The 22,865-nt window shown below is 47.3% G+C and overlaps 1 protein-coding gene across 2 annotated transcripts in view; it reads right to left on the bottom strand.

Moving 5' to 3' along the window:
• Nucleotides 1-812: 812 nt before the first annotated feature.
• The window catches only part of LOC140428575 (transcription factor E2F1-like), a 44,454-nt gene continuing 22,401 nt past the window's right edge, over nucleotides 813-22,865 (bottom strand). For both annotated transcript variants that reach the window (XM_072515205.1, XM_072515206.1), the window contains exons 4-8: nucleotides 21,044-21,202; nucleotides 18,111-18,225; nucleotides 14,423-14,666; nucleotides 13,419-13,683; nucleotides 813-11,288 (exon numbers count right to left, since the gene is read on the bottom strand). In XM_072515205.1, coding sequence (XP_072371306.1) covers nucleotides 13,433-13,683; nucleotides 14,423-14,666; nucleotides 18,111-18,225; nucleotides 21,044-21,202 — 769 coding nt within the window. In that variant the 3' untranslated portion in view covers nucleotides 813-11,288; nucleotides 13,419-13,432. The remainder of the gene's footprint in view (nucleotides 11,289-13,418; nucleotides 13,684-14,422; nucleotides 14,667-18,110; nucleotides 18,226-21,043; nucleotides 21,203-22,865) is intronic.

Here is a 22,865-nt window from a genome sequence, read left to right as displayed (position 1 = left end):
GCGGGACCGGTTTAGGCAGGTTTTGTCGAGCCTATATTGAGGTGTGAATGGTTTGGAGGTGGGAGGGGGAAAGAGACAGCAATTCGAAAGGAAGTGGCTGGGGATTTCTGGGATAATGGGGAATAGAGTGCTGACGGTGTCACTTGTGAGGCAGGGCAGGTGACCATCTTGGGTGGGCTCTGGATTCACGTGTATGGTGGACAGTGGGGGTGAGCCCACCCAGTGGAAATAGCTGACTTGAAGGGGAGGGGCGCTGGGACCCCCAATTCGATTGGTTACGTGAAATGTGTGGGGGTAGAGGGCCTAGTGAAATGTGCAAGAGTTTCTGCTTGGCTTTCTGGGGGGGGGGGGGGGGGGGGGGGGAAGAGTTTGTTTTTATGTATAAAATGGAAAAAGTTGAATAAAAATTACATATATTTTTTATAAATTTAGAGTACCCAATTATTTTTCCCCAATTAAGGGGCAATTTAGCCCAGAAATCCACCTACCCTGCACATCTTTTTGGGTGGTGGTGGGGGGGGGGGGGGGGGGGGGGGGAAAGATGTGAGACCCACGCAGACACGGAGTGGAAACTCCACACGGACAGTGACCAGAGGCCGGGATCGCACCCAGATCCTCGCCGCTGTGAAGCAGCTGTGCTAACCACTGCACTACCGTGCCACCCTGTATATGTTAAAAATGTATCAATCAGCCAACATCAGCAAAAGAAACCGATTCGCCGATCATCAGCGTACTGCCCATTTGTGGGATCTTACTGTGCACAGCTTGGCAGCAATTTTGTTCGAATAATGCAAGGAATAGAGAGGCAGGTCTGTTTTACAGCTTATTTTTTAATTTTGATGTTAAAACTTTATACAAACAAAATATATTATATATAATATATATATGTATATACACACACACACACACACACACATGTACACGCTCAAACACACAAGCGACTGACGTCCTCTTGCTTAATCGAGGCAAAATGAACACAGATGAGAACAGTCAAGTGTCAGGTTCAATCAGTGACTCAAATAATAAATCTCTGGGAGACATGTTAATCAACATACGCATGAATTCACGGGGCGCACATTCAGTGCCACTCAGGATAGACGGTCCCGATTCCACCTACAGATGTTACAAACGATCTTTAAACCGCCCCCCCCCCCCCCCCCCCCCCCCCCCCCCCCCCCCCACCACAACCAAATCTCAGCAGAGCCCGTTACATCACAGACACACGGTGAAAGCTGAGCCGCAGAGGGGACACAGCTGCATGTTTCATGCCCGGGTGGTGACTTCAACCTCATCGGGTCAAGGAGAGGAGCGATAGTGACAGTACGGCATTGGATTCAATGGGCCAAAGAGCCTCCTTTCTTTTGACTGACCCCTCCCAGAGCGGTCAGGAGCTCCCACTGAAAGGCACATGGGAGGGATGCTGGAAGAGGATGAGGACTGGGATGGCATTCCACACATTCCAATAGCCTCACCCTTCAGTGCAGCACACGTGAAGGATGCCCACCAGGGAGCGGGGCATCAGAGGGCAGCCAGTTACCCCAGGAAACTGTACACGCTCCTAAACAGTCAGCATCTAAAGTTGGGGGTGGAGGAGGGAAAGAAAAAAATCGACAAACGCTCACACGCATCTTTGAAAGCCCCTTCCCTCCATCAGTGCCCAAGCAGAATTGCTGCCCATTCATTTTGAAGGCACAATGGCTATGTCACTTGAAGTGATACTGACGAGATAGAGTCAAGTAGACATTTACAACAAAATAAGTTAAGCTTAATCAGGAACTCAAAAAAATAGGCCACATATTTCCCACAAGAGTCAAACTCTGTGATTCACTGACAGATATAGTGCACCTACAGTATGATATCTATCAAACTGCTGCTCTCAGGAAGCTTGGAGTGAGGAGGGATGGGGGGTGGGGGTGGACCAGCAGTCTCCCACTCACTCATTCACTCACACTGCTGCGGAATCAACTTTAAAACCAGGTATTTATTATTATAAAAGGCATCTTTTACAATAGCAGCAGGGGCTGGTTTAGCACAGGGCTAAAGAGCTGGCTTTTAAAGCAGACCAAGGCAGGTCAGCAGCACGGTTCAATTCCCGTACCAGCCTCCCCGAACAGGCGCCGGAATGTGGCGACTAGGGGCTTTTCACAGTCACTTCATTTGAAGCCTACTTGTGACAATAAGCGATTTTCATTTTTCATTTCATCTTTTGCAAATAATAATGCTGCCGTTTCATAGCCTGCAACCTGGCTTGATTTGTTAAATGCTACAGCTGTCACGTCGGCAACATTGTCATGGTAACTAGAAGCTGGTTAAAATAAACAAGTCCAAGTGGTTGTCGGTGGGACAGAGAGAGAGAACAAAAAAAAAGAGATGTGGGAAGATAGAGGCAGAGAAAAGGGAGAGAGGGGGAGGAGGGGGTAGAGAGAAAGAGGAGAGCAAGAGCAAGGGGGAGAGATGGAGAGAGAAAGAGAGCAGAGGGAAAGAGAAGGATCAAGTCGAGAATGAGAGAGTGAGAAGCGGAGAGTGAGAAACAAAGTGCAGTGATGGGGGGGTGTGGGGGGAATAGACACACCAGGACAATATTGAAGCACATCCCCTAACCCATGACCTTTTGGGATTTAAACCAGATGGCACTTTATATTGAAAGATAGCCTTTGGATATAAATGTGTTCCTGGGTCATGGTACATAGAATCATCGAATTTACAGTGCAGAAGGAGACCATTCAGCCCAACAAGTCTGCACCAGCCCTTGGAAAGTGCTACCCTACTTAAGCCCACACCTCCACCCTGTCCCCGAAACCCTGTGATCCCACCTCACCTTTTTTTTTTTTTTTTAAAACACTAAGGGCAATTTATCATCCACCTAACCTGCACATCTTTGGACTGTGGGAGGAAACGGGAGCACCCGGAGGAAACCCACGCACACACAGGGAGGATGTGCAGACTCCGCACAGACAGTGACCCAAGCCGGACCCATCTGAAACTCGATATGCAAGCTTGAAAACTAAGCCATATAACATATTAATATTAAATCCGAGCAGTGGAATATCAGGATAGGCATCAGGAAAAATGTAGAAACATGAAAAATAATCCTGCACCAAATAGATTTACCAGCCGGCTGATCCGAGGCTGCACACCTGCGCCATCTACTGGTCAGATGAAGATCAGCAGCAGGGCAGGGAACTGATAGCCTCGTGTTGCGATAAAAATCGCTTGGAGGTTTAGTCACATCATTGTTTCCAGTAACCTGCCGGAAACAATTGTTTGTCCTGAGGGTATTTGATGGGGCAGTGCATACTGTGCTGTACTTCATAATGGAATAGTCTTGCACACGGTCTGTTCACACATGGGCACTGATTGGCACCTTGAGAAGTGCAGGTGCCCAGCAAGGGGGTCTTCTTCAAAAAATGAGGGGGGGGGGGGGGGAAGAGAAAAGGACAGAGAATAATAAATGCTCCCTCAGATTAACGCTGAAGGAGCTGTACTTCCAAGATCATGAATTTGTAAGATTAAGGGGAACAGTACAGCAGCTACTAGACTTGGGATGCAGAGCGAGGCCAGCAGCGCGGGTTCAATTCCCGTACCAGCTGAGGTGAAGGCCCAGAGTCTTCTCAACCTTGCCTGAGGTGTGGTGATCCTCAGGTTAAATCCGTACGAGCCTCCCCGAACAGGCGCCGGAATGTGGCGACTAGGGGCTTTTCACAGTAACTTCATTGAAGCCTACTCGTGACAATAAGCGATTTTCATTTCAAATTACCACCAGTCAGCTCTCCCCCTCAAAGGGGAAAGCAGCCTATGGTCATCTGGGACTATAGGAACTTACTAGACTAGTACTCATAGGCTAGGATTAATTCTCCAGAGAAACAAGGTCAAAACCCACCATGGCAGCTGGGGAGAATTTAAATTCAATTAATCAATAAACCTGTAATAAAAAGTGAGTCTCATTCATAGTGATCCTAAAACTACCAGAATGTCATAAAACCCCACCTGGTTCCCTAATGTTCTTTATGGAAGTAAATCTGCCATCCTTACCCACGGCAATGTGGTTGACGCTTAACTATCCTCGGACATGGCTGAGCAACCCTCAAGATCGACCTGGAGTTTAGGCAGCATGACGGCACAGTGGATAGCACTGGGACTGTGGCGCCGAGGACCCGGGTTCAGATCCCGGCTCTGGGTCACTGTCCGTGTGGAGTGTGCACATTCTCCCCATGTCTGCGTGGGTTTCACCCCCACAACCCAAAGATGTGCAGGTTAGGTGGATTGGCCACGCCAAATTGCCCCTTAATTGGAAAAAAAAATAATAATAATTGGGTACTCTTAAATTTTATTTAAAAAAAGATTTACCTGGAGTCTCCAGGTCCTTGCTATGTGCATTGCTGGGTCAAAGGGAATTCTGTCCGTGCTATAAAAACTCTTATGACCCGCTCTCTGACTAAGGAGAAAAGTCATCAGGACATTAAAAAGGTAGGGATGGATTCTCCGTTTCAATGGCTAAGTGCCGGCTGAAACGGAGAATTTGCGGGCGTTTTTGCAACGCCAGAATCGGCGCTGAACCCTCACCGGTTCCGGTGTGGGGCTAGCGGCTATTGCTCCCCAGAGACAGAGGGTAATGAGACAATCACTATCTAGTTTAAAAGTTAGCAATTAAAGGGAGAAAGACTTGGATTTCAGAGGGCGCTTTTCATGACCAACAACAATTCAAAACAATTTGCAGCCAATGAAGCATTTCCAAAGTGTAGTCGCTGTAGTGAGGTAGAAAGGCGGCGGCCATTTTGTGCACACAACGTGACAGTGACCAGATAATCTGTTTTTGGCGATTCCGATTGAGGGACTAATATTGGTCAGCACACCGGGGATAATTCCCCTGCTCTTTCAAAGGGTGCTGTGGGATCTTTTATGGGCCCACCAGAGAGGGGGCCTCAGGTTTAACAAAAGACAGCCCCCTCGGACAGTGCCGTGCTCCCTCAGTTCTGCACTGCCTCCAGGCTTTTTGGGATCAGGCACTGGCTCGGTACTCGGAACACAACTCCCGTGTTACAAAGTGAGCCACAGCTGAGACACACACACACACACACACACACACACACACAAACACACACAGCACCAACTGGAAAATTTACAGCGAGGTTTCTACTACTTGCAGATGCTAGGCTGCGTCAAAAGATGCATCTGAAACCAGGCAAATTTCAAACAGGCAAGGAGGTCAAGGCTTGTATTTTAATTCTTCTCTTAAAACAGGAAAATCAAAACAGGCAACTCTTTAAAAATTAAAGCTTAAGGCAGAACGTCAGCATTGAAAACAGTACAGTCCAATCAGAGGGATTCGCCATACTGAGACAGCAGAACATTCCCCTGCTCAGGAGGGAGTTCGGTGTCAACCCTCATCCCTCAAACCAGTGCCAATGAAAGGATATGATCTCTTCATTACCACACTGCTGTGTGGGAGCCCGTCACGTAGCCACCATTTTTTCCCACAGTACAACAATGACTACACCTTGAAATGTCACTGGTTTGCGACATCCGGAGTTAATTGTTCATCTATTTCCACACATTCGCTGAGGATACTCCTCGCAACCACGCCACCTCTCTCGACCCCTCTGCTGCCGTGGCTAAATCATCAGACTGCTTATCCGACTTCCAGTACTGGCTGAGCAAAAACTTGCTCCAATTAAATATTGGAAAGACGGAAGCCATCGTTTTCGGACCCTGCTCCAAACTACGTCCCCAAACTACCAGCTTCGCAACCTCTCCCCAGCAACAGTCTGGAGGGTCATGCCAGTCCTGTTCGCAACTCTGGTGTCGCATTTGATCCGAAGATGAGCTGCCAATCTGGCGCGTGCCATCATCAAGATCACCCGTTTCCAATCCCTTAACACCTCCCAACTTCGCCCACCTCAGCTCATCAGTGGCTGTGAACCTCATCCATCAGCCATCGTTACCTCGAGACTCGGACCATCTATACTCATCTCATTCTGGCCTCTTTTGAGCATTCCCGATCTAGATTTTGTTTTAAATTGAAAAAATTTAGAGTACCCAATTCATTCTTTTTCTTTCCCAATTAAGGGGAAAATTAGAGTGGCCAATCCACCCAGCCTGCACGTCTTTGGGTTGTGGGGGCGAAACCCACGCAAACACGGGGAGAATGTGCAAACTCCACACGGGCAGTGACCCAGAGCCGAGATCGAACCTGGGACCTCGGCGCCGTGAGGCAGCAGTGCTAACCCACTGCGCCCACCACGCTGCCCCATTCCCAATTTTAGTTGCTCCACTATTAGTGTTGTGCCCTCAGCGGCCTGGGCACTAATCTCCAGAATTCCCTTCCTAACCTCTCAAGACTCTATACCTCGCTCTCCTTTTGTAAAGGCATTCCTTAAAAACCTTTACTTGCATCAAACCTTTGATCATCTAGCCTAATATCCTCTTCTGCGGCTCAATGTGTGCTTGGTTTTAGAACGCTCCTATTAAGTACCTGGGGATGTTTTGTGTTAAAGGCACTAAAGCGTTGTTGCTGATGGTCATAAAGTTGCTATGTAAATACAATTTCTATCTCTTTTTCTTCAGGGTCGGTGCACGCACTTTAAACACAGGCTGTCCAAGCACTCAGTGGAAAAGGGGCAGAAGTACAATAGTCCATGGTCAATCGCCCTCAGCATCAGGACTAGGCCCCATTACCGCGGTAACACAGCATCGGGCCCCATCTCCTGAAAATAGCGCAGCATTCTCCCGTCTCACCCTGACTCAAACTGGAAGGTTGAAATGCCTTGGGTGGCAGAACCCAGCTTCTCCGTGTAATGTGAATCATTCCATTGCAGCACTCTGGTAACCCAGGAGGGGGTGCGTTTCAGCAGCTTTCATTGGGCAAGTTAGTCAGAGCAACTCTCCAGAAGCTCGGCAGGTGCCCAAGCTTCCAGGAGCTCGGGGCCGAGGCAGGCCATTCCGGCGGCAGGAAGCTGCTGGGGTAAGCCTACGGCAGAAAGAATTCCCTGGAGTCAGGAAAATTCAAAACGCGGTTCGGCAGGTGGTGGGGGGGGGGGGGCTTCAGCCGCTGCACGGAAGATCAACAACAGGGAAAAGAAAATGGGATTGATTTTTTTTTTTTAAACACGCAACAAAATCAAAACTTGAGTATCGCTAAAAACAAAGAGGCCTGCTGTCAAAAATGTTGCCTTGCACACATCAGGACAGACACAAGAATGCCAAATTTCAAAGGGAACCAATTGATACTACATGCAAAATGGGACCCTGGCAATACCTCGACCAGAATCCACTTGCCAGCCATCAGCACATTAGCACAGGGCTAAATCGTTGGCTTTGAAAGCAGACCAAGGCAGGCCAGCAGCACGGTTCAATTCCCGTAACAGCCTCCCCGAACAGGTGCAGGAATGTGGCGACTAGGGGCTTTTCACAGTAACTTCATTTGAAGCCTACTTGTGACAATAAGCGATTTTCATTTCATTCATTTCTCGTGCAGTTAAAAAATAGCACTTAAGGCGAAGGGGGGCAAAGCGAGATTAAGCTATCGAGCTATATGATTAGCCGTGATCGTGATGAATGGCGGCTGAGCAGGCTCACACAGCCGAATAGCTTCCTACTGCTTCTATGTTGATCCAATTGTTGATCCCTTGAGGGTTTGAGACAGGCAGTTTTTTGCCTGAGAATGACCCATTCAATCAGGTAATGCCCTTTTGAGTGGTTTCAGGGAAGGGCATCCACTTAGATTACTCTTTGGCTCCCTTTTGAGAGAGTAGTAGTTCTAATCCACAAAAGAAGTCAAGGTGGCTTTGGGCGGCCATATTTTCCAGTCTTTTGGTCCAACTTTTTAAAAGTATAAAATTAGTTTGAAGTTCAGAATATAAGACCATAAGACGCAGTAACAGAAGTAGGGTACTCAGCCCATCGGGTGTGCTCTGCCAATCAATGAGACCATGACTGACCTGATATAATCCTCAACTCCACTTTACCGTCTAATCCCCATAACCCTCGATTCCCTTAGTGATTAAAAACCCGTCTATCTCAATCTTGAACATACTCAATGACCCATCCTCCACATCCCTCTGCGGTAAACAATTTCACAGATTCACTACCCTCAGAGAGAAAATTCCTCATTTGTCTTAAATGAGTGATTACTTACTCTTTGATTATGGTCCTAGACTCTCCCACAAGGGGAAACATCTACTGTCAAACCCCCTGAGAATCCACATGTCTCAATAAGGTCGCCTCTCAGTTCCTCTAAACTCCAATGAGTACAGGCCCAACCCACTCAATCTCTCCCCTCATTAGAAAATCCCTCCATGCCCGGGATCAACCGAGTGAACCTTCTCTGGACTGCCTCCAATGCCAGTATCTCTTTCCTTAGAGAAGGGGACCAAGGGACGGCACGGTGGCGCAGTGGTTAGCACTGCTGCCTCACGGCACTGAGGACCCGTGTTTGATCCCGGTCCCGGGTCACTGTCCGTGTGGAGTTTGCACATTCTCCCCATGTTTCTGTGGATTTCACCCACACAACCCAAGGATGTGCAGGGTAGGTGGATTGGCCATGCTAAATTGCCCCTCAATTGGAAAAAATAATTGGGTACTCTAAATTTTTTTAAAAATAAGGGGACCAAAACTGTTCAATTTTCTAGGTGTGGTCTAACTAGTGCCTCGTATAGTTTTCGCAAGAATTCCCTATTTTTATACTCCATTCGTTTTGAAATACAGGCCAACATTCCAGTTGCCTTCCCAACTACCCGCTGAACTTGCATGCAAGCTTTTTGTGATTTATGCACGAAGACACCAAACCCCTCTGCGCTGCAGCTTTCTGCAGTCTCTCTCCATTTAAATAATATTCAGCTCCTTTATTCTTCCTACCAAAGTACATAACTTCATTGTCCTACATTACATTCCACTTGCCAGGTTTTTCCCACTCACCTAACCTGTCCATACCTCTCTGTCAACTCTCGTCACCCTCACCGCTTGCCATAGAATCCCGAGAGTGGAGTTGGCCACATGATCCATTGAGTCTGCACCAACCCTCTGAAAGAGCCGAACTGAAAATGCTCCTCTTATCCCTCCTCTCTGTCTTCTACCAGTTAGCCAATCCTCTATCCATGCTCATAAACAACCCCCAACACCATGGGCCCTTATCAAGTAGCCTGTTGTGTGGTATCTTATCGAACACTTTTTTGAAATCCAAGCATATTATCTACTGGTTCCCCCTCATCCACCTTGCTCGTTACCAACTCAAAGAATCCTAATAAATGTGTCAAGCATGATTTCCCCTTCATAAAGCCATGCTGATGGCGGCGGAGTGGTTAGCACTGCTGCCTCACAGCGCCAAGGTCCCAGGTTCGAACCCGGCCTTGGGTCACTGTCCATGTGGAGTTTGCACATTCTCCCTTTGTCCGCGTGGGTCCCGTCCCCACAACCCAAAGATGTGCAGTGTAGGTGGATTGGCCACACTAAATTGCCCCTTAATTAGGGAAAAAATAATTGGACACTCCAAATTTAAAAATAAATAAATAAAACTATGCTGACTCTGCTTGATTATATTATACATTTCCAAATGCTCTGCCAGTACATCCGTTATAAATGGACCCTAACATTTTTCCAATGACAGAAGTTAAGCTGACTGGCCGATAGTTGCTTGTTTTTTGTCTCCCTCCTTTTTCGAATAAAAGTGTTACATTGGCAGTTTTCCAATGCTCCCGGACTTTTCACCAATTTAAGGATTCTTGGAAGATTACTACTAGTGCATCCACTATCTCTGTGGCTACTTCCTTTAATATCCTGAGATGTAACCCATCAGATCCGGGAGAGTTACTGGCCTTTAGCCCCATTAGTACATTTCCCCTAGTGATTGCTATGATATTTATTTCTTCTGCCCTCCCCACCTTCTGCCCCTTATTTATTTTTGGAATGTCATTAGTGTCGACTAAGAAGACTGACACAGAGTATTTGTTCAACTCCTCTGTCATTTCCTGGTTCCCCATTATTATTTCCCCAGTCTCATTCTCTCAGGAGGCTTTATTCACTTTGGCCTATTTATTCTTTATTTATTTATTTTAAAGAAACTCTTGCAGTTTTATATTACTTGCTAGTTTACACCCTCAGTTTATCTTCTCCCTTTTTTTTGGCCATCCTTTGTTTTGTTTTTTGAAATTCCAATCCTCTGGTTTACCATTAATCTTTGCCATATTATAAGCTTTTTCTTTCAGTTTAATACTATCTACACTTCCTTGGTTAACCATGCGTAATTTATCGCCTTCCTAGAATCCTCCGTCCTCACTATTTTTGGTGTGAGTCATGGACTATTTTCAGAAACAGCTCCAATTGCTGATCAGCTGCCTTTCCTGATAAACTCCTTTCCCAGTCCACTCCAGCCAACTCTGCCTGCATTCCTTTAGAATTACCCTTATTTTAAGTGCAGCACGGTGGTCTCTGACCCAAGTTTCGCACTCTCAAATTGAATGCTACATTGAATGCTAAATTCTACCATGTTATGGTCAGTGCTTCCTAGGGATCTTTCACTCGGGATTGTTTATTAAACCTGCCTAATTACACATTACCAAATCCAAAAACCATTTGAAATTTGGCATTCTAGCATTTGTCCGGATGAGTGCAAGACAGCATGTCTCTTTTTTCAGAAACACTCAAGTACTGTACAACCAAGTGACTATTTCAAATTAGAACCACAAATAGAACAAAGAGCTTGCTTCAGTGAGAGATCCAGGAAACCCAATTTCAGTGTCCTCGGTGAACAAGGTGCTGCGCCCTCTCTCCGTCGCCATGTGCCAATCCTGTTCAATTAATCGCCAAGGCCTCCAACCTATGCGCGACTTGGTGAGGATCCAGGCCGCGTGGGCCCTTCAATGTCAAATTGCTAAACGGCTGGACAGATCGGTTTGTGTCTGTTGACCATTTTCATCCATCCTCTAGTGTTCCCTCGGTGCGGGGAGGCAGTGTAGGTTGGGGAGGAGGGGGGGAATTTCTCCCACGAACATTCGTCTAGATCTTTCTTCCTGACCATCAACACCGCCACAGATACCAGGATGGCAGCTGGTGGTTTGACTCCATTCCGTGAAAGACATCGGCACTCCTCCTCCACGCCAGGTCCTGCGCGCCGATACATTCACCCCTCGGTAAAGTGCAGCCAGCTGCAACCATAGCAGTCCTTCCAGCATTGGCGCCTGTGCTAACATCTATGTTGCTGGAGCTGGTGGAGGGACCTCAAAGAATAATCATTCCCACAGGGGCATTTTATTTGTACGTGTTGTGGGGGCTTGTTGCAAAACGTCTCGATACATCTGAAACAAAAACAGAAATTGCTGGAAATTTTCAGTCGGTTTGGCAGCATCTGAGGAGGGAGAAGGAATTAACATTTTGAGTAAATAGGGCACTTCTACAGAATGCCAATGGGCTGCCAAGTACATAGGCCATACATCTCAACGATTGGTTCATTAAACCAAGCACGCTTCTTTCGTTGTTCATCATAGGCAGAGCACAGACCCTTCTTAACCAGCCTACACTTACAAAACCAAAACGTCTACAGTTGGATGTAGCTCCGTGATTGGGAAACACTTGCTTAATAATCCTCACTGCACTAATAGCTATACTAACAAACAATTTAATATAAAGCTCATAATGTGGCTCATTTATGCTTGCTAGAAGTACATTCATATAGGGCAGCACGGAGGCGCAGTGGGTTAGCCCTGCTGCCTCACAGCGCTGAGGTCCCAGGTTCGATCCCGGCTCTGGGTCACTGTCCGTGTGGAGTTTGCACATTCTCCCCGTGTTTGCGTGGGTTTCGCCCCCACAACCCAAAGATGTGCAGTGCAGGTAGATTGGCCACACTAAATTGCCCCTTAATTGGAAAAAATGAATTGGGTACTCTAAATTTATTTTTAAAAAGAAGTACATTCATATTAAAGGACCCAAGCTTTCCTCAAATGTAAACCCTGATGTGCTCCTGTTTGAAGGTTTGTTAAGTCTTTTGGATGTTAAAATAACAGCATACAGATTACTTAATGTTGTATTCTTTGGGGGTTGTATTTGAATTGATGGTTGCTAAGACGTTCACAGTTTGTTTTAGAAAGGTTAACTTGAGTTCATAGAACAAACATTGTTTTGTTTTTAAAAACCACTGGTCCATTTCTGCTCTACCACACCTGTAGAGTGGGTCGTGTGCTCCCCATATCACAATCTATTAAAAGTTGTGGGTCAGGTGAACTCCATGATACACTTTGGGACTCTCTAAACCCTGGCCCATAACACATGCAGTAAGCATATATTGAACTAGATATCTTTAAATTTAATGTTCCGTTCACGTACGCACTCATGTACTGTGATCCACACCCTCCCAATCCTCCATTCATCATCTACACGCCAAGTTCTCCCATGGTGCTGAGCAGCCCTCACAAGATGGGAAAATGCATTCCAGGCAAGGCCCTGTTCACAGATATTCATTCAGTGACAATGGGTGGGCATGGTAATGTCAATGAACTAGTAATCCGGAGGCCCGGGTTACTGCTCTGGGGACATGGCTTCATAATACCACCATTGCAGCCAGTGGGATTTAAATTATTTAATAAATCTGAAAATTAATACTTCAATTCATAGACCTGTAACATAAAAGCTAGTCTCCGTCATGGTGACCGAAAACTAATGTCGTTAAAAGCCCATCCGGTTCACTAACGTCCCGCAGGGAAGGAAATCTGCCAGCCTTACCCGGTCTGGCCTACACGTGACTCCAGACCCACTGCAATGTGGTTGACTCTCAGCTGCCGTCAGAAATGGCCTCACGAGCCACTCAGTTCCAGGCAATTAGAACATAGAACATTACAGCGCAGTACAGGCCCTTCGGCCCTCGATGCTGCGCCGACCTGTGAAATCACTTAAGGCCCATCTACACTATTCCCTTATCGTCCATATGTCTATCCAATGACCATTTGAATGCCCTTAGTGTTGGCGAGTCCACTACTGTTGCAGGCAGGGCATTCCACGCCCTTACTACTCTCTAAGAAAAGAACCTACCTCTGACATCTGTCTTATATCTATCTCCCCTCAATTTAAAGTTAAGTCCCCTCGTCCTAGACATCATTAGGGATGGGCAACAATGCTAGCCCAGCCAGCGATGCCTACATCCTCGGAATGAATAAAACCAGCGAAGGCAAGGGAGGATGAAAAGCTCTTTGTGCTCCTGTGATGTGGGAGGAAGGCCCCCTTAACACAGAGCAGAAGAACATGGAATGAGCAAATTGACGCCAAGCAGAAATAGTCGCCCAAGACGGCCTCAGCAACGCTCGATTGTCACAGCTGCAGTAGATACAAAGTAAGAACCCTTAGTACTTGAGTGGCCTATAGAACAACTGGCACAAGTCCAGCTAATTCCGATCGCATGCGGGAATGCGATAATGCAGACATTGCTTTCAACTTACCGGCAAACACTCACTCAGAACTCCAAAGGTTGTAATGTGTCAAAGTCACAGTCAAACAACTCGCTGATCCCCTCCCCTTCGTCTAACCCAAAGTGGTAATCCTGAAACAATGGGGGAGAGAGATTGACAAACATGTCGTCAAATGGGATCGAAGGAAGGGCGTCTTCGGTCTGCTGTAGTAGGTTGGCAGCTGAGGTCAAAGGTGAAAGATTAATGTCCACAACTCCAGCCATTGGGGAGGATGTATTACTAGCCAAGTGTGTCCCTGGGAATACAAAACAATTAAGTGTCAGTAGAAAGCAAAGAAAATGATTGGATCTTCCCCCACATCACTGCCCAGCATCCTCAAACACAGACCGAGAAATCACCAGTTACAACAAGCCAAAATCAACATGTAAACTTTCAGCAGGTACATCAGCACTTTTGCAAGTTAGAACTTGTGGAAGAGTTAGTCTAAGACAGTTCGAAAGCATAACTCTCCCGAAAATGCATACAGGTTAAAAAATTTCACATAAGGTGCTTTAAGAAGGAAAGGCCTGCATTTCTGTAGCTCCTTTCGTGGCCTCAGAATGTCCTAAGTGTTTCACTTTTGAAGCATAATCACTTTTGTAACGTATGAAACAGGACAGTTTAGTTTTGCACAGCAAGATCCCACAAATAGCAACGTGATCACGACCAAATAACTACTTGTTTACCTGAAGTTGATCGAGGGACAAACATTAGCCAGGGCACGGAGGAAATCTTGCCTGCCCTTACAAATGGTACTATGGACCCGAAAGAGCAGAGAAGGCCTCCGCTAAGACCTTGTCTGAAATATGGCACCTCCAACTGTGCAGCACTCTCTCAGTATTGCACTGGAGTGTCAGCTTTAGTGGCGTGCTCAAATTTCCAGAGTGGTATTTGAACCCACAATCTTTGGGCTCGGGGTGAGTGCGCTACCCAATGGACCACAGGACATGGTGCGAGCATCTAAAGAGAAAGGGTTGAAAAATAACCCCACAGACCTTGGTCGTGACTTGAAGATGATGAGAGGGTCGTGCCCTGGGAAGTGCTTCCTAATACTTCCTGATCGGTTACTTTGCAGCTGCTGGTCCTGACGGGACTGATCCTGACGGGACTGATCCTGATGGGGCTGGTCTTGACGGGGCTGCTAAGGGATTTCACAGGACTGCAAGTGCCTGAACCACTCTCGGGACACAGGAACACATCCACTGGCCCCCTGCTGCTTTGCAACGAGATCTGCAGTGCCTTCAGAGAGAGAGAGAGAGAGAGACACACACACACACAAATGCATACAATTACAGTTCTAACCATTGAACCGATTAATCACTGCCACCTGCAGTGGCCCGATCTATAAACGCACCACCACACCGCCTGGAATAAAGCCAGCTGAAGAGCAGGAATGACTCCAGATCAGTCTCCCACCGTGCTGAGGACTAGACTTGTCCTCTTCATGATTGAAGACAACGGAACGGTCTAATAGGCGTGTTCAGGATCATTAATAGAGTCGATAGGGTAGACAGAGGAACCATTTCCGTTTCGCAAGTTAAAGCACAAATAGGGCAGCACAGTAGCCCTAGAGTCCCAGGTTCGATTCCGGCTTGGGTTACTGTCTGTGCGGAGTCTGCACATCCTCCCAGTGTGTGCGTGGGTTTCCTCCGGGTGCTCCGGTTTCCTCCCACAGTCCAAAGATGTGCAAGTTAGGTGGATTGGCCATGATAAATTGCCCCTAGTGTCCAAAATTGCCCTTAGTGTTGGGTGGGGTTACTGGGTTATGGGGATAGGGTGGAGGTGTTGACCTTGGCTGGGGTGCTCTTTCCAAGAGCCGGTGCAGACTCGATGGGCCGAATGGCCTCCTTCTGCACTGTAAATTCTATGATCTATGATAGTAAACATCAGCTGGGGCGGCACGGTGGCGCACCGCCGCCTCACAGCGCCGAGGACCTGGGTTCGACCCCGGGTCACTGTCCGTGTGGAGCTTGCACATTCTCCCCGTGTCTGCGTGGGCCTCACCCCCCACAACACAAAGATGCGCAGGTTAGGTAGATTGGCCATGCTGAGTTGCCCCTTAATTGGAAAAAAAAAGAATTGGACATTCTCAATTTTTAAAAAAATCATTTAAAGAAAACATAAGCTTAAAATTAGTTCAGGCGTGATGTCAGCAAGCGCTTTACACAAAACGAGGTGGGAATGTGGAATTCCCTCCCGCAAAAAAAAAAAAAAGTGCTTGAAGCCAGGGGAAAATGCGAAAAGTTCATTCGATTTTGGTCAGATTAAGGGTACAGAACCAGGGTGGTCAGGCGGAATAATGATAAAGGTGCAGATCAATCATGGCAGAAAAGGTTTGAGGGGCCAAATGGCCTGCTCCCGGTATGTTTCCGCGACCTCGGGCAGGACAAATGTTGGGGATATCATCTATCGTTTCAATGCTTGAAGGCAGCTTGGGAAAGAAGGCAAGGGGGGAAATGATCAGTCTATTTTTGATCACAAGCCCTCCACTGGTGCACAGCATCAGTCAACACCCTCTTTACAGGAATACAGGAACAGGAGTCAGCCATGTAGCCCCTCAAACCTGTTCTGCTGCTATTTAGTGAGTTCATGGCTGATTTGTAATCTAACTCCATATACCAGCCTTAGCCCCATATTCCTCGATACTTCTGGTTAACGAAAATCATTCAATCTCAGATTTAAAATTTACAACTGAAATGGAGCCTGCCCTACCCAAGAGCGCGGGAAACTACAAAAGGTTGTGAATGTAGCCCAGTCCATCACGGAAACCAGCCTCCCATCCATCGACTCTATCTATAATTCCCGCTGCCTCGGAAAGGCAGCCAGCATAATTAAGGACCCCCCCACACACCCCGGACATACTCTCTTCCACCTTCTTCCGTCAGGAAAAAGATACCAAAGTTTGAGGTCACGTACCAACCGACTCAAGAACAGCTTCTTCCCTACTGCCATCAGATTTTTGAATGGACCTACCTCGCATTAAGTTGATCCTTTCTCTAGACCTTGCTATAACTGTAACATTATATTCTGCAGTCTCTCCTTCCTTATGTACAGTATGCATTTTGTACAGCATGCAAGAAACAATACTTTTCACTGTATATTAATACATGTGACAGTAATAAAACAAATCAAATCAAATCAAAGAATCAATTGTCATTGGTGAAGGAGAGTTCCAAGATCCCATCTCCTCGGAGCATTTCCTAATTTCATGCCTGAAGGTCTGGCTCTAATCCACCGCCATCAAGAGGGTGGGGGCCACTGACGCAACAGTACCTCAGAAGGCAGGGTCGCCACCCCCATCGGCTCCCGCGCCCACAGTTCAGGCTGGGGCCTGGTACATAGCCAACTGGGTGAGACGAGAGGGCAACTGCTGCCCATACCCCAGGACACAAAGGTTCACCCAACTCGTCCCTGGCACAAGGGGGTGTAACTTATGAAGAGAGGTTGAACAGATTGTCCCCGTGCCCATTGCAGTTTATAAATACGTGAGGTGATCTCATTGGAACCTAAAAGATTCTGAGGGTATGCACACAGAAGTTTGTTTCTACTTCCGAAGGAGACTGGAATTAGGGGACAGTTTAACCAGAACAGATCTACCATTAAGCCTGCGGAATTCTCTTCCGCAGGAAGTACTGGAGACTGGGTCATTGAATTTTCTCAAGGCAGACATGCGGAGATTTTTGACAGACAAGGGGGTCAGTCAATGTTTATGAGGGGAGGGTCAGAAGGAAAAGTGGGGTTAGATCACAAGCTATGTCAGCTATAATCTGATCGAAGGGCCAAATGGCCCACTCCTGCTCAGAAGTCCTATTTTCCCAAGTGGCTGGGAACCAACCGGAAGATCATAGAACCCCTACAGTGCCGATGGGCCTCCCCATTCGGCCCATCAGGTCTGCACCGGCCCTCTGAAAAGAGCGCCCTGCCAGGGCCCACGACCCCACCCTGTCCCCGTAACCCAGTAACCCCACCTATCATTTCTTGGACATTGAGGAATGTGGCAAGAGTTTGTAGGAATTGAATGGAGACAGGAGAAGAACAACCTCGTATTCTGGGAAGGGGAGGAGAAACAAGTTTGAGCTCCGCTGCTGTGCCAGCTAAATGTATATGGCACAGCAACATCATAAACCGGGCTGGCATCACACACACACACCTGGCCTCTGGATCAATGTGGTTACAGCAGAAACATGACAGCTTTGTCATCCCTCATCTTTCCCACCTTCAGGTTTACACTACTGCATTGGCCAGTGACGTGCTTTAACCACACACTTAGATATGGGGTGCCCTAGGCTGATTGAGTCACTAATTCTCTCCTCTCGACGTGAAGCAGTGGATCACTATTAATGAGCTTCTGCTTTAGCTGGTTTAGACACGGGGCTGGATGGAGGTTAGCCACATTATGCTAAGGCACAGTGCACGGGCATTTACTAGAACCATTTCTACCGTCCCGCTGTTGTGGAGGTGTTTGAGGACCGAGAGTTGCAAGACTGAGACAGGTATAGGGTTGCCGACTTTGGTTGTATCTGTTCCTGAAGGCTGCTACACATGACCAAAGGCCCCCACCCTGCAGAGTCACCTTTGATTCCTGGAGATGCCAGGGAAATCCTGGAGAGTTGGCAGTCCTTAGGAGGGTTTTGGTCAGAGTTCGGCTTAAGTACTCCAGTAATTCCCGCGGACACCACTTACCTCACTGGGATCAGTCACCTGGAGTTTGGTATCAGCTGGGGCTTTAATCACCATCACCATCTCCTCAGCCAAGTCTTCGATGCTGCGCAAGTCTTGACAAGTGACATAGGCAAACGTGCGAGACAGTCAAGGAATAATCTTAGACCGACGGAAATACTATGCCTGCTACACCTTCTTTTGAGGCCACACAGCCAACTCAGCACTGTGACCAAAAGCTGTACTGGCACCAGTCTCAATACGACCACTAACAGACATCCATCCCTGTGTGGTAACAAGTCCCCGTAACACTTATTATCAAAACACGGGGGTGTTTCGCAAATTCAGTAATGTTGGCACTAGGGAATGGGTTCCTTTGCCGCTGTTTTGCACTGAGCATCAGCATTAACTGGGCCAACGTAACAATTGGATTTTGCTTATTGTCACGTTTACCGAGGTACAGTGAAAAGTATTTTTCTGCGAGCAGCTCAACAGATCATTAAGTAGATGAAAAGGAAAGGAAATAAGAGGAAATGTATAATAGGGCAACACAAGGTACACAATGTAAATACATAACACCGGGATCAGGTGAAGCATACAGGAGCATAGTGTTAATGAGGTCAGTCCATAAGAAGGTAATTTAGGAGTCTGGGAACAGTGGGGAAGAAGCTGTTTGTGCGTGTTCTCAGACTTCTGTATCTCCTGCCCGATGGGAGAAGTTGGAAGAGTGAGTAAGGCGGGTGGGAGGGATCTTTGATTATACTGCCCGCTTTCCCCAGGCAGCGGGAGGTGTAGATGCAGTCAATGGATGGGAGACAGGTTCTGTGCAGTATCTGGCGAGGAGAGGGCAGGGAGGCAATGGGGGAAACACGCCATCCTGATAACGGGAGCCCAAAATCCTGACATTTGAAGATTAGCAAGAAACGCAGTCGCTGGATAAATCCACCATTTCTCCCTGGATCGGGTCCAGTTGCATCTGCAGATCGAAGCTATGAGGTTTTCTGAACATTTCACAGAGTCACGCTCTATGGGGAATTTTAATCTAACCAGTTCCCTAAAATCCTGCGTGTTCTACAGGCCACCAGCTTTACAATATTACTCTCTGCTGACTTCAACAGGGATTGAGAGAACATACGGGATATTTTCCTTTATTAGACAAGGCATAGAATATACAAGCTGGCTGATTGTGCTAGAACTGTATAAACCACTAGGTTTTTAAAAATAAATTTAGAGTACCCAATTCTTATTTTTCTCAATTAAGGGGCAATTTAGCGTGGCCAATCCACCTACCTTGCACATCTTTGGATTGTGAAGGTGAGACCCACGCAGACACCAGAATGTGCAAACTCCACAGACAGTGACCCGGGCTGGGATCGAACCTGGGTCCTCTGTGTCCTGAGGCAGCAGTGCTAACCACTGTGCCACCGTGCCGTCTATAAACCACTAGTTGGACGGAACTAGAGTACTCCATACAGTTCTGGTCAGTGCTTCATAGGAAGGTGATCGCACTAGGGAGGGTATAGAGGTGATTTACAACGGTGTTGCCAGGAGTGGAAACTTTTAACCATGCGGCATTGTTTCCGTTGGAACAGGGGAGGATGAGGGGAAAGATTTAATTGAGGTGCACCAAATCATGACGGGCCTATCTAGGGTGGAGGAGGAAGGGCATATTCCGCTCAGCAGAGAGGCCAATAACCAAGGAGCTTAGGTTTAAAATGATTGGGAGAGGATGCAGGGAAACGGGGGATAAATATTGAACCCAATCTGATCAGTTTTTCCAACATTTCGACCACCCAGAAAGTGTTTCTGTTGATGACCAAAGTTGCTCTGATGGAAGCTTTGATTTCTCTACTTCATTCCATCCATTCCGATTCCATCATTGGCGCACTCCCATTTCCCAGCTGTTCACGCTGACTGAAGTCATCAGGAACTCAGCTTCAAACACTAATCCCAACCCATCGCCATCTGATTCCAGCTCCATGAAAGGAATTGTCTGAAACCCAACACCCTCCTACACCTCCGCCCCCCCCCCCTACTTTTGCCATCCCCTGAATTTCTCCCTTTTTTGGCCTCAAATATCAATTGACCCCCAGTTCAATTCCCGTACCAGCCTCCCTGAACAGGCGCCGGAGTGTGGTGACTAGGGGCTTTTCACAGCAACTTCATTTGAAGCCTACACGTGACAATAAGCGATTTTCATTTTTCAGTAAGGCTTATTACCATCTGTGAAGGGGGGAAACGAAGGGTGGCCAAGAAAGCCCAACGTGAATCAACTGCAGGAAATCATTGGGCGTACAGAACTTGACTACTGCTGCAAAAAGAGACAAGCTGTCAAAGATTTTTGACTTGCACGCAATAGCACATAATCGCAAGAATACCAGATCTCAAAACGAACAATTTATACCAAATGAGAATAAGGTGCTAATTGGTTGGCTAAGGTGTCGCCATGGAGAAAGCACCAGGGAACAGTTAACTCCGAGCTTAAATTCAAATCAGGCATCTTGACTCTGATTGGGCATGGCATTGCCACGGTGAAGGAACCGGGGAATGGCTAGCCCCAAGCTTTTGTCTAGTTGGCAAAGACGCAACGGATGACCATGTACCCATGGCAATGCCTTGACCAATCAGAGTGAACCTGCCTCGCTTGAATTTAAGATTGGCACTTAACTGCTCCCTGATGCATTCTCCATGGTAACACCTCTTCCAATCAGAGTCCACTTGCCAACCAATCAGCACTCTCTTTTCATGCAGTATAAATTATTGAGATTTAGTGTTTTTGTGCTTTGGACGTGGTGAGCGCGAGAGAAAGATTCAATAGCATATCTCTCTTTTCAGCAATACTCAAATCATTAGTTGTGCCAGTGGAAGGGGTGAAGCAGAGACAGGAGCTGAGATGCCTAAAAGCACACGAGAGCCAAACCCATTCACTGGCTTCCCTAGTAGCAGCAAAAGGATATCTCTGGCTCTCCGAGTCCTCGGTCAGTAGTTTGAGCTGCAAGGTGCAGCTCTGGATCAGCTCCTCCAGCTTCCGGTCATTCTCGTCCAGTTCAGCGATCTCCTTCACCAGCGCCTGGTACCGGGCCAGCACCTCGCCATCCAGGAACTGGTGCCCACCCCTGGGGAAAAAAGGAACACAGACAAGTCGCCAATACAAACCAACTCATTGGGGGGGCAGGAACATAGGGGGAACGGAGGAGAATTTCTTGCCCTCGTTGCCTTTCATTTGTTTCCCACTCCTTTCTGAATTTACTGATCCAATCTGCATCCCTCACAACCAAACCAAACGAGCAGCGCAATACATAGAACATAGAATTTACAGTGCAGAAGGAGGCCATTCGGCCTTTCGAGCCTGCACCGGCCCTTGAAAAGTGCACCCCACTTAAGCCCCAAATCGCCACCCTATCCCCGCACCCCAGTGACCCCACCTAGCCTTTTTTGGCACTAAGGGCAATTTAGCATGGCCAAACCACCTAACCTGCACATCTTTGGACTGAGGGAGGAAACCCACGCAGACACGGGGAGAACGTGCCGACGCCGCACAGATAGTGACCCAAGCCGGGAATCGAACTGGGCCCGTGCTGCTGTGAAGCAAACCTGCTAACCACTGTGCTACCATGCCGCCCAAACAGAGTAAAGCTCATTCAATGGACCATTTATGCCATGTTAGGATGTTAGCATTAGCCTGGGCCTCTGGATTATTAGTTCAGTGACATTACCACGGTGCCACTGTCTGCCCAACAACAACTTGCATTTATGTAGCCAACCAGACCAATGAAAACAAGCATGGCACATCAGCCAATGAAGTGCATTTGAAATGTCGTTACTGTTGTCATGCAACTGCCAATTAGTGCACAGAAAGCTCCCACAAAGACCACGGGGGTCAATGAGCACAATCACGCCTGGTTGAGGGATAGATATGAATATCGGGCATGACTGCAAGGAGGCCTCCAGTGCTCTTCTTCAAATTACACCACGGACCTCTCACTCCCACCAGCGAGGGTGGGCGGAGGGCTTTGCTTTAGCTTCAGACAGATAGTGCAGCACTCGCTCAGTACTGGATTCAAGAGCCCACCTGGATTATAACCAATGTCAGGCCCTGCTGAGGGACAGGAAGGTGACAGCAAGATGGAAACGTGCTCTCCTGTGCCGGGCGACAACTGGGATGGACCAAGTTAACCGGACCTCCATCCCTGCAGAATGTGAAGCAGGTGATGACACAGAAGGTTATTAACACTGCGACCGCAGGGTCAGCATGCAATGGCGTAATCTCAGGGAGAAAGAGACTTCCGCTTTCACTCAGGAAGTGTTTGTGCAACTGGCTTTCCCGAACTTCACAGGAACATGTCATTGACAGACGTTGCCTGTCAACTCAGCCACTTCAATCAACCATGGCAAGGCTCACCAGAAAACAACTTGCATTTATAGTCAGACCTTTTAAAACAGCCACGGAAGCTTTGCAGCAACATTTTATTCCGCTAATTAAGGAGAGCTGCATTTTGCAACATATTGTAATTATTTGCACACTAAAATGTTCATAATTGTGCAATCCTTTTATTATTTTCTATTCCATTTTTATTTTCATGGTTGTCTAGAACTAAGTTATAAATTATGACTACTTGTTTTATTTGCATCGTGGTAATTCAGTACCTGCCGCCATGATGATTTTTCAATAAACCAATTATCTATCATGGTTAAACTAAAGTTAACACTGATCTACAGGAGGAGCTGTCAGGGCAATTGGTCAAAAGCTTGTGAGATGTAGATTTTAAAGAGCGGCCT

This window comes from Scyliorhinus torazame, chromosome 8 (genome assembly GCF_047496885.1).
Source record: "Scyliorhinus torazame isolate Kashiwa2021f chromosome 8, sScyTor2.1, whole genome shotgun sequence".
In the NCBI taxonomy this organism is placed as follows: domain Eukaryota; kingdom Metazoa; phylum Chordata; class Chondrichthyes; order Carcharhiniformes; family Scyliorhinidae; genus Scyliorhinus; species Scyliorhinus torazame.
Note: the sequence above shows the minus strand (reverse complement) of the source record. Positions and strands in the feature narration are given on the sequence as shown.